Raw genomic sequence first — 12,769 nt, forward strand, 5'->3', positions numbered from 1 at the left:
CCTTCTTTAACTCCTTGGTTATTGGACTTCCATACAGTTTGATTCTGGCAATTCTGGTTGACTTTTGAAAAAAATTGGTTGTTATCCTTCTTTAGATTGTGTGAGGAAGTGAAGTGTATCTACCTACACCTCCATCTTGGCTGGAACTCTTAAGCCATTCTATCATTTTTCTCTATAAAATGTATATATACATATAGATATTTAATTTTTTTCAGTGGCCTTAGAGTTCTAAGAGTTAAAATTCCTTCAGAATTGCATTAGCATTATAATTTTAGTGATACACAATTGATGAAAACATATTTTCATAACTCCTATATATAACTAATTATTTTGGAAATGTTTCCGTTAATGTTATGAGTAGACCTTCCCCCCTATTTAGTCTGTGTATCCATAAATGAATATTATTTATCACTAGAATAAGACAGACTTCAGCATTAATTTTACTCATTTTTTTGCTTACATACAATATTCACTGAGAACACTTTTTATACGAATAAGTAAATAGAAATGGAAGGTATTTTGTTATAGCAGTGTCACTCAAATCTTTGAATTCCTTCTGAATTATAAGCCAAAAATACATACAGTAATGTATTATCAAAATAAAATATATACATTTTTAATATATTTAAGCTGACAATTTGATTAGGTCACCTTTCAATTTTGTTGAAAGCAAAGCATTGGAAAACACCTGACCTGCAAAAGAATTTGTAGTCTAATCATTGACAATCACTCTGTGTAACTTCAACACCAGTATTTTGAACTGTGGTTAGTTTAATACTCTAGATGTCTTCACATACCCCCAAAGCAAAGCACTGAAGTAAGATAACAAGTGGGAGAAGTGTGATTAGGAAAATGGAGATGGGAAAAGAGCCCAAGGGCCATTTTCAGGCAGACTCATTTAGCAAAAAGTACTTTTGGAAATTGAGGATCCAGCAAAAGATTCCCTAAAAACTGTCCTTGTTTCCACATTCCTTGAAAAGTCTTTGCGAAAGGTCACATACCTCAGTTTGAAGATCATTACACTAAGTATTTGGACACATTGAGAGAATGCATTACTTTCAACAAGACCTCAACAATAACACAGAGAATTCCAGAGTCCCGAAATTGATCTCGATCTTCTGAAATACATGGATTCACTCCAAATGTAGATGCAGCCTGGCTTGGAGCAGCTATAGCAAGGGTTAAGGTGAAACAGATGTAAAATGGTCATGACAAACAGTACAAAAAGATGTGGATGATCTTTAAAAGCCTACAAGTTTTACTATCATGATTTTGCCTGCACTTCTCAACTTATTTTAGTTAGTGGAATTATTATAATGTTCTCAAGGGTTACACTGGCTCTGGGTCAGAAAGGACCAGAAGGTCTTCATTCTGTAATTTTGTGGCCACTACCAAAGTCAGCAGAAGAGAAATAGGAAAGTATCTCTCCCTCTCTCTCTGTAATATGAAAATAATTGCTCTACTCTTGGAGATCTGGCTTAATTAAACTAATCTGATTTTCTACTGGTAAAGCTAACATTAAAATGCTATTGCTCTGAGTTCTCTAATTATAGAACAATCACGCTTTTTCTTAACAGATACTAAAATCAAATGCTATAATGTTGGATGAGGTCATTGTGAATGGCGTGTTATAATGCCTATTTTGAGGTACCACATGTATTTCAGTGATCATCATGCAGTGACAGAAAGCTACAGAAAGTTTACTGCAGGAAAAAAAATGAATTGCTACTACAATTAATCTAAACAGATGAGATTCTACAAGTTATTTCCTAAGATGTTCACTGGCCATAACTACCTGTTCTTCCACCACAAATTTCTTAACCTTGACCCCTTCCCAATTTCCCCTGTTAGCTATCCCTTCTTCATTTTCTTCCCTGTATAGTCTGAATGCAATGTCCAAGCTTTTTGATGGATACTCTCACCAGCACTCTGAGCCCCCTTACACCCTTAAATGTCTGCCTATCCACTCTGCCAAGTCACAGCCTAAATAACCATCTGTTCTCTCTACTACTGCTCCTAGTTTGCCAAGCACTGCTGGAGAAATTGTATAACTGCTGATTCATGCCATGACAAATCTGCAGTTCCCAAACTCACCTTGACCTTTAGCACTACTTGGCAATCCTTCCACTCTTGCTTGGTTGGCTCCCTTTGCCACTCTTCGGGTGCTATTTCAAATCTCAGGACATTACTCTTTTCAAGTTTCCTACCATGCTTCCTCAGTTAACAGATGACCTAACATTAGTGTTCAATTTCCCTTCTTTCTATTTCTAATGGTCAACTATAGCTTCACCCTTCCTACTTCTGTCCCAGAGTTAATGTAGTGTGTCAATGATACCCTTGTAATACTGTTTTTTTGTTGTTGTTTTAATATCTTAAAGTCTGCATATATTATGAGAAGATGAATTCTGTTTTTGTAAGTCATATTCCAGGTTGAAGAAATGGCCATCGGAATGTTAGGAAATAAAAGAAGCTGATTGGCTCTGGCAAAGAGCACATCAGAATAGCAAGTGTTCTTCCACTTTCAATCATTCACAAGCAAGGACAGAAAGGAAGGTGAGTTGGGATGCTGCTTGCCTATTAAATGTTTTAAAATTCTAACATAATTCCAACCAAATGTCACAACATGAAATTTAAAGAGGTCATGCTTTAGTGTTCAATGCCCTTTTTGTCCTCTACTATTTACTACCACCTGCCACATATGCAGTCCAAAAAGCTACTACTAATAATAATTAGTCCACTTAGTTCCTTTTTTTAACCATGTGGAGTTGGCTCACCTTCATTCAATCCAAACTCTTTATGAGAATTCCTAGGGCAACCAGTGTGAATTGTTTGTACTTGGATTGTAATTGGTTATACTTTACCTGATACAGCTGTTCTAATTTAATATCATTACACTAGCTATCATACAAAACTTACAAGTGACACATACATGCTTTAGAAAAAGTATTTGTTGATACTGCATAATGAGAAGTTTTTATCTAGAAGATACTTAGAAGAGACATGTATCATATCCAACCAGGTACAGATTCAGGTTTTGTGGGACCCTGAAGTGTATATAATTTGGGTGGTTCTCTCTTTCCAAAAAAGAATGCAAAGTTATGATAAAACACAAGATAAAGGGCCTTTGGTAGAGGTCTGTGAAAATGAAGGTCTCTAAAGCTTAAGTTTCATTGGTTTCAAATAAATCAGCTTTTTTATATTTGACTGCTAACTTAGGGCATTAAAAAATCCTCATACCCAAATAAACCAAAAATACACTGAAATAGGACATGAACCAGGAACACGACATAATATTACATTTCATTCTCATAATAAACCTTTTTTATTTGCCTTCTCATTTTTACTAAAGTAGTAACTGAAGCTCTGACAATTTAGTAACTTACAGCTCACGGCCTAGAGTGAAGGTGAGATACAAATCAAGACCTGATAAATAAATCTTGTGTTATTTCCACTGCAATACTCTGCCTTTAAGGTTTCCCAAAAGACAGAGGGTTTAAGCTGTTTTGGAGACTACACCTAGAAAATGCTTGGAAATGTCCGTTAATACTTGAAATTACGTGACTTAAGTCACATTTGAGAACATCACTAAAATTACTCCCCTACAACTCTGTTTAAAGGGCATAAAGAAATAAATGTATAACTGTTGGGGTTTTCTTCTGATCATTAAGTAACACAGATAAAAACAGGAAATCTTAGGGTCTAGGAGAAAGGTGGTTCTAATAAGGAGAGGAAAATGGAGGCAGAATCAGAATCTGGAGGTATGTCTAGAACTATAGCCTCTCAGGAAAGAGCCTGGCTGTAGGAGGACATACAGTATGGATCTTTCACAGTTACATCCTCTTGCTACATGTCCAATATCAGCCTGCCTTCCCATTGAGATATATTGTTTAAAAAATAGGAAAACAGTGTTATTTGCCACATATATAATATTACTTAATATTATATCTATACCTTGTATTTGCCAGCTTGGCCTCTATTTTTTAAAAATGCCTCTTAAAGGTATCTTCCCCTCCTCCTAAGACCCCCAGAAGGTAGATAGATGCTTTGTCTTTATCTTTTCTTCCCTCACAGAATCCAGCACTGTGCCCTACAGAGAGTAGGCATTGCCATGGAAGATGATGTTGATGAGTTTGTTTTTATAGGCCACCACTTTCTAACATAATAGTAATCCCATTATATAGATATTTTGTGATTCTATACTATTCAATCAAAGATTTCAGAATAAAATTTTTGGCATTGGTTAAAGCTAAGGTGAGAACATGTCAGATGCAATTAACAGTATTTTTAGTCAATAAACTGTCACTAATGTTGGAGTTACTTGAAAGACCTGATGATTCTATGGTTGTAGGGCCATTGTGACCTCAAGCTGCAGTTAAAAATCAGTCCAATGCAACAGGAGTTTCAAGAACATCAGCACAAAAATGATGACAACTGAATGGAACCAAAAGGCACATATTTTCAAGAAGACCTCTTTATCTTAAAAGTAGACATTTCCCCTCAAGATGACAAGTAGTTCAAGCTCTCCAGGTTCTCACTTGCCCCCCAAAACAAGGTGAGTCTTTGACAGAAGATACTAAGTAGTAATTATCCAGGAAGCAAAAGAGGGTCTCTATTGACCCAGACTAAAGGCAGATGTTATGGTGTCTCTTCCCACAGAAATTCCAAAATAGATTACAACTACTTGAAGGAATTGAATGAGGACTTAAAACTAAGAAAGCTGGAACTGCTAGAGATGCAAAAACCTCTTGAAAATAAGAACAACCTCTTATTCCAGAAGTTAATGTCAAACTTGGAGGAAAAACAAAGAAGGTAATGGTTCCCTATGGAAGAATCCTAAAGGGAGAAAGCCTGGAGAACTTAAATCCATAGGATTAGCAATGTTTATTTACATTTTTTAAAAAGGTTTAGACATACAGCTATAAAATTTGTACTCATAAAATCAGAATGGCAAGGAATCCTTTATTTTCTTTTAGTAAAATTAAATATGACTCAGCCTTCATCTCACAGGGTTACAGTTATTGCTCTTTTATGATAGGGTATCTACCCAAGAAACAGATAAGAGGCTTTAATATCTTCAGCTTATCGTGGCCACACTGATAGCTCCTTATTCATGTTTGTGGAATCACTTTAGAATAGGTGGCTCTGCTCTTCCCATGCCAAGCAGTGGAATGGCAATCTTTTCTGAGCCTGGAGTCTGGCTTCTCTAAGCAGCATAGTAGGCAGCTGAGGTCTTAACACTTCACTTAGATACACATGTTCTTGGGATCCACCAACTCTCTGTTTCCTTTCTAGTCTCGGGCAATCTTGCCTTAATTCTACCTTCATTCTCTACCCTTATCATAAGCATCTCAGGAAGCTCAGATTTTTGGAAAACAAATACCAGACAGAAAGCTGTGGTCAAGCAAATCCAGAAACTCAGACTTCTCTCAGGGCAACAGAACACAAAGTCTTGCCTCTCTGCTTGTAATTGGAGAGAAAATAGGACAATGAATATAAACATTACTAATGCCATTAAAGGATGTCTTCTCTCACAGTCCAAGACTTGCTATTGATTCACATCTTGTTAGAAACTTCTTGATGGCTTGATTCTCTGGGGGCTACCATAAGGATTTAAGTTGTTTTCTCAACTAAGTCAAATGTCTTTATGTGGAAAAGGAAGGTGGGAGAGATGGACAGTTACAAGGTAGGGAGTAATTCTGGGATTTATCCTGAAGACAACATGTTCTTTGACTGAATTCCTTTTTCACAGGGGCAAACCTGCCCCTTGAAACCCCAAAAGTCATACACCAAAACATTCTTTGGACAGGGTGGAGAGGAGTTTCACTGGCTGTTGAAGACCTACGTTTTGAACATTATAGAACACGGAATTCATTATAGAGCACATAGCTAAGGCAATTAGGAATGGAGCCAACCTACAAAGACCTACTATATCCAGAAGGACTTTCGTAATTCCTGTGACTTCAGCACCCCTCTCACTTCCATAGTAGAGTACTTTCTGACTGGTTGCAAAATATTAATATTACTCTCTAGAAAGTGTTATTGCCTCTCTCTTCCTTCTAGTCTGCAGATCATGAGGCAGATCATGGCAGGGAAGGGGAGTGAAGAATCCTCAGTCATGGAGCTCATTAAAGAAGCAGAAGAGATGAAGCAGAATCTGGTAAGAGGTTGATGGGCACTTCAGGGAATGGCCTCCTGAACAGGGATCAATTCCATTGCTGTTGTCAGATGTGGAAGGAAAGACATAGTGCTCATCTCTAGTATCCTATGCTTCAACACTTATACCTCCTTGATCTACAAAGTCCAGGATGATCCAAAGGAAGTCAGATGCCATGCTGGGTTTGACTTTTTAAAAAACTTTTCATCTAGTAGGTAATGAAAACAAGCATATTAACCCTTCACATTTCAGGAGGAACAGAAAATACCTACCAAAATAAAATAAATAGTATGCTCTGAAAGAGTCTTATAAGATTTTTAAAAATCAACAATGTGAAAGAGCTGAAAAACTAGAAATTAGTAGCATTAGCTCCAGAGAAATTGCCATGTGATAAGAATATTTTAAATAGTATGTGCAAGGAACTCATTTCTATTGATACCATACCATAATCACCATAATTAAAGCTATTCAAAATTGTTGTTATTTTTTTATTGTTGTCATCATCATCAAGGTTCCTCTCATCTCATCTCTTAGGTTCCTGGGCTAGGCTTATTTATTGCTTCCTTCTGTGACTGAATATGTCCCTGTACCCCTCTTCCCCTATTACTTAATAATTTCTTCCAATTTCACTTTAATGATGGACAAACACATTTCTGTTTGTTTGATTGCCTCCCCACCCCCCAACAGGAAAGGAAAAACAAGATGCTCCGGAAGGAAATGGAGATGCTATGGAACAAGGTGTGCCTCTAGGGATCTCTTGAAAGTATTGTCGTACAGACCATGATGCAAAAAACTTCCCTTTCCTCTGGTCCTCGTCCTCATTTTTTTCATGTCCCCACTTACACTCATGCCTCATTCCAATTCATTCTTTGCACAGCAGCCAAAGTGATATTTTTAAAACAATCAAATCATATCGTTCTTCTTATGAAAACCCTTTACAGATGCTCCTTATTGTGGCATAATCTGGCTCTTGCTTACCTCTCTAGTCTCCTCATAGAAGTCCTTCCCTCCCACGCTGGCCTCCTTGTGGTTTCTCAAATATGCCAAGGCTTTTTCTATCTCAAGGCTTTTGTTCTTGCTTTATCCCTGGCCTATGATGGTATTCTCTTAGGGTTGGTTCATTCTCATCCTTCAGGTCTCTGATTAAATGTCACCTGCTCAGGGAGACCCTCTTTGTTTACCCTATCAAAAATAGGGCAATGCCTGCCCCCTTCTTTCTACTATACAACTCAGTTCATGTCCTCCATAACACTTTTTATAATATAACATTATTTTATTTTACTTTATTGTTATTAGTTTACTTGTTTTTTTGTCTACCTGCCTGCCCCCACCCCCCGGAATAGCAGCTCCAGTATCCTGACTGCATTATCCATCTCTGAATCCCTAGCATATAGTACAATGCTTGGAACACAGTAGACATTCAATAAATGTAAACTGAATGAATGAGTAAGTGAATGAATGAATACTTCATTCAAATTCTCCTATAATTTTGCAATAATTATTTAAGATAACAATAGCACAGCCTTTTGCTGGAAAACCAGGCAGGGGTAGAAATCACTTGGGGACTAAGTACTTTGTATGCATGCTTTTTCAGGCTATGAGACCAGATGAGCAGGTTGTGTCTTGTGATAAAAACAGGAGTGTCATATGATTTCTGACTGCTTTTTTTAATCTCACCTTTCCACAAATAATCAGGATACCATCAAGCCTTGCATCTCATACTGAGATCTGCTCCTAGTTCTCAGTGGCAGCTACAAATCAGTTCTATGGAGTGTCAGAAGTTTTAGTCCCCGACTTCCTGAGTCTTTGTGACAGGAAATGTGCCAGCACAAATCCTTTATCAAAATCCAGCTTTTCCACAGCTCCCAAAAGACTTTTTATAAGGGATGGCCATATGACTTAGCTTGTGATTGACTTTCCCTACACATATTTGTATACAGGGAGAAATGGAGAAAGCACAGTATGCCTAGTGCTTAAGAACATAGGCTTCGGAGTCTGAGAAATCTGGTTCGAATTCCAGCTCTGTGCTTTCCTAGCTGTGTGCCCCCAAACAAGTGACTTAGCCTCTCTAAGTCTCAGATTTCTCATCTGTAAAATGGAAATAAAATAGTCTTGTGAAGATTAAAGGAGAATGTTTGTAATGTAGTAGTGTAAGTAAATGGCTTATAGCAGGGATTGGTATATAATAAGGGTTCAGTTAGTAGTTATTATCATGATAAGGTAAACTCAAGGGACCAAATGGAAGAGTTTGCTTTATTCTGAACCCCCTTTGCTAGTTCACTTTTCATGTTGGGCCCTGAGCAGTTGCTGACTGACAGAAACTAAAAGCCTTGACCCATGTTGGCTTTCCACTTCCCTTACTAATTCCTGCTAATTTAAAGCTTTGCCAAAATGTCTCTCTACAGACATTCAACACAGAACAACTGAGTGATCAACAAAAAACACCACAGATGAAAAACAAAGCAAACCTGCAGGATGAAAAGGCAAGTAGAGTTCATGGTATTAGAATTTAAAGACTGTTGATGCCACAAAACTGGAAACAGCCTGTTGACAGTCACTGCTATTTTGGGTAGGCAGACAGGCAGGATTTGGGCCTTTAGGATATATTGGATTCACTGTCTGCTAAGGCATTGCACTTGTTTCCTGGGACCTCCTATTCCTTTAGCTCTCTTTTTCCATCCTAGGCTCCCCAAACCTCCTCATTGCCTAGGGAGACTGAGAATGAATCGGAGACATCATATACAGAGAAAGCGAAGGAGATAAGAAAGGTAATATGAACTTTCTGAATGGCATTGGCTTTTAGAGCTGACAGGTTTGATATCTTTAATGTAGTAGTAATATGCCTAAACTATAGTGTGCTCCTGAACTGATGCAAACATTTATAGATCTGATTCCCTTGTGATATTATATTTGAGTCAAAGTGACACTGCAGTTTCTGGGGAATCATGTTAGCTAGGGCAAAGTGAGAGAAGCTGTGCCAACAATGACAACTTCGCAATAGCTCTGTGACATCAAAACACTTGTTAATTTGTTTTTGAACATTTATTTCGAGGTATTATGCTTGTATGTAATCTTCTCTCAGCTAACTCATCCATAGAAAATGATCCTATTCATTTAGATTTTAACTTTTGGAGAGTGGATTGTGAAGGTGAGGCCAATTAATAGGGCTGTGCAGTTGAAAACAATTTATTAGTGAATCTATGACACCATAATTTTACTATAAAGCTTTTGCAGCATATTGAGAAAACTGATTATTGATCTCATTTTACTTTGTCACCCAGAGGCTCTTTCTTCCACCAGGAAAAGCAACAGAAGAAAATAGAATGGATCAGGTATCAGGAACAAGCCAACAACCTTCAGGTATTAATGTCTTCCCAGGTTAGACTTGGGTTACAATTTCATTCATACAATATCAAGGCTTTTTGTTTCATGAGTTAAGCCCAATCCCTTCATCTCAATTACCAATTGTTCTGCTAAAAGAAATCTTAACATGGGGAGATGACTAGAGAGAACTGTCTCCAGCTTCACCATGAGTAACTTGGGCGTAAATAGCACTTTTTCTTATGGTCTTGATTTTGTCCTCTATGAAATGGGGGGAAAAATCACAATACTTCCTTCCCAATTTTTAAAAACTAAGTATGATGGGATCATTTTTAAACTTCTGAGTAAAAAGGATTCAGGTGACAGTGGTTTTAGAGAAGCCAATAATAGTATGTGAGTAGTTTTGAAAAATGTTCTCTTGTAGAATGACTTTAATGGAAAAGTGATTGAGCTCAGAATTGAAGCTTGGAAGAACTATCAGAAGGCCAATGACCTGATATTATCACTGTACTTACAGCCCAATTTTGAGCCAAAGCAGGCATTTTTTTAATCTTCTTGGATCCCAAGGAGGTAGGTACAGTTTTAAAGGTATGCAGTTGGAGGTTTTGTTTTGTTTTACTTTAGAGATTCCATTACATGTAAAGTGACGAACACAATATCTGGCACATAATAAGTTAAATGTTAATAGTGTTATAATAAATGTTATCACTATCATCATTATTATTACTCAGAAGCTCTCATACAAAGGTAAAGATTCCTCTGGAGGAGATGAATTTTCTTTTGTAATAACTAAGTAATATATTATGTACTTAACATACACAGTTGATACATAGTTGGCACTTGATAAAATATTAGTTTCCTCCCCACCCTTCCCCTCTCCCAGGAAGTAAAGTAGTTTGATTTCATGAATCTTATTGGCATAGACTCTGCTACTTCAGGACAGAAGGCCAAGGAGATAGACATCTGACAATGGTTGTGAGTTTCACTAGTCCAGATATTCCTCTAGGAGTTTCAGCATTTTCCCCCAAAGAATTTATGGCGCCACTGCAGGAAATCATATAGTTTGCTGTAAAGAAGAGAATAAAGGAATAGTTGCCAAGGAACAGGAGAAAGTTCTTAAGTTTTCAGGGATCTACAGATCTGAATGCTGTCTTTTAAAGAAGAAACATAGAGTGAAAAATCATTGCTAAGACATGACAATGGTTTTTTCTATCAGTATCAGTAATGTGTATCTCTAATTTTTTCTCAATCCTATTCTATATAGGACTTGAACAGTTTACAAAATAACACATAGCACATAGGATTACATAAATAGATGAGTACATCAATGTAAAAGGAAAATAATTTGAAGACAGGTAAATACATGAAAATGTATAATGCAAGTACTACATAGTTGGTAGAGGCAGGCTTCAAACTTAGTTCTAGATTTTCCAGAAAAAGAAACTGAATTTTAATGTTAAGAAACATCACCAATTGGTCAGGAGACACATAGCTTTTATTGGTACTGAGATCAAAGGGAAATTTCTTTCTAGCTCCCTATCATGGGGACAAGACACTCTCTGTGCATTATAATAGCTAGTGTCCACAAGCAAATGTGGGTCAGCCTGGTCTGCCAGCCGCCACCTTCCCACTCTAGTCCTCGAGCAACTCCTTTGCCTTGAGTCCTCTCCGCCAGGCTGCCTGTCTCTGCCCTTCCTATGAGTTTGAATGAATATTTCTTCTTTAATTCCTTGGTTGTCAGACTTCTATACAGTTTGAATTTCTGTCAGTTCTGATTGGTTTTTGTTTTTAAATTTGTTGTTGTCCTTCTTTTGGTTGTGTGAGAAGACATAGTATATCTACCTACATCTCCATCTTGGCCAGAAGTCCCCTATAATAGCTAGTGTCCTCAACAATATTTCTAAAATGAATTCAGAATATAAATTTCCTAGGCTATTTCTTATCAGTTACTTGGCACTACCTGATATGAAATTATTAATTCGAAATTTTTAAAAAATGATGAATCAGTTCAAGATGATTTGGTCCAGGTACATAGCACTCTGTTGGTCTGACTTGATCCATAAGTAAAATTTAGAAAATCTAGAAGACTGGATGGACTACCTATCCTTCAGTCAGTGTTCCATTCATATTTTTCATTTAACTATTGTTTTGATAAGAATTGGGTACAGAAATTTTGAGGTTTTCTTCTCTAGAAAGAACCTGGAATACAGTCAGAAGTCATTGAGATATAAATGAAAATGATAGAAGAAATAAGGATTATGAGGAAAACAATTTCATTTAAAATTAGTTGAGGGTGATCTTGAGGGATCCATAGCATAAGGGGCCCAAACTCCTTTTAATTTCAGGTTCAGTCAAGCCAAAATTAGCAATGAATGAATGATTCCATTCAATTTGATCATCTCAGATTTTTTTGTCTTGCTTGTAAAACTTTGAGTCTTTGAACTTTGAACTAGTACAGATCAACATCCTTTTTTCTCTTTGTTCTTCTTATGCTTCTGGAGAACTGATAGGGCACCGACTGTTTAGTTACTGCAAATGATCATAGCCCCAAGGATGAGTGATGCACTGCTCCTGTGTTTTATTGATTGTGCATTCATTGAGCATGGGTTATAGGCCAGTTTCATTTTCTTTTTTTTTTACTTTCTTTTTTATTATTATTTTTTAATTTTAATCATTGTTCAAGTACAGTTTTCTGCCTTTTACTCCCATTCCAGCCCACCCACCCATCCCTCCCCACTTCCCTCCCATTACCACCCCTCCTAGTTTTTGTCCATGTGTCCTTTAATTTTGTTCCTGTAAACCCTTCCCATTCTCCCCTGAAATTCCCTCTTCTCTCTCCTCTGGTCACTGTCAGCCTGTCCTCTATTTCAGTGCCTTTGACTATATTTTGCTTGTTTCTTTGTCTTGTTGTTTAGGTTCCTGTTAAAGGTGAGATCATATGGTATTGTCTTTCACTGCCTGGCTTATTTCACTTAGCATAATGCTTTCCAGCTCCATCCATGCTGTTGCAAGGGTAGGCGCTCCTTCTTTCTTTCTGCTGCATAGAATTCCATTGTGTAAATGTACCATAGTTTTTTGATCCATTCATTTACTGATGGGCATCTAGGTTGCTTCCAGCACTTAGCTATTATAAATTGTGCTGCTATAGTTTCATTTTCTAATACACATATATACAAAATCTTTAGGTTTGTCTGAGCCTAAGTGGGTCTGAAATCTAAGTCTTAGAGTTTGGTTATATTGATCTATTAATAACCTAGTGTTTGATTATTTAAAAGTAAACAAAAGAAACATCAG

The 12,769-nt window shown here is 37.0% G+C and overlaps 1 protein-coding gene across 1 annotated transcript in view; it reads left to right on the forward strand.

Annotated features, from left to right (window-relative positions):
- Window positions 1–12,769, forward strand: part of CCDC196 (coiled-coil domain containing 196) — a 104,050-nt gene that overhangs the window by 87,148 nt on the left and 4,133 nt on the right. Inside the window, 8 exon segments of the mRNA XM_036017475.1 lie at window positions 4,571–4,809; window positions 6,061–6,157; window positions 6,842–6,892; window positions 8,560–8,637; window positions 8,839–8,922; window positions 9,455–9,514; window positions 9,900–10,016; window positions 10,018–10,045. Coding sequence (XP_035873368.1) covers window positions 4,571–4,809; window positions 6,061–6,157; window positions 6,842–6,892; window positions 8,560–8,637; window positions 8,839–8,922; window positions 9,455–9,514; window positions 9,900–10,016; window positions 10,018–10,045 — 754 coding nt within the window.

The sequence above is a fragment of the Phyllostomus discolor genome, chromosome 1 (assembly GCF_004126475.2).
Source record: "Phyllostomus discolor isolate MPI-MPIP mPhyDis1 chromosome 1, mPhyDis1.pri.v3, whole genome shotgun sequence".
Classification (NCBI taxonomy): Eukaryota; Metazoa; Chordata; class Mammalia; order Chiroptera; family Phyllostomidae; genus Phyllostomus; species Phyllostomus discolor.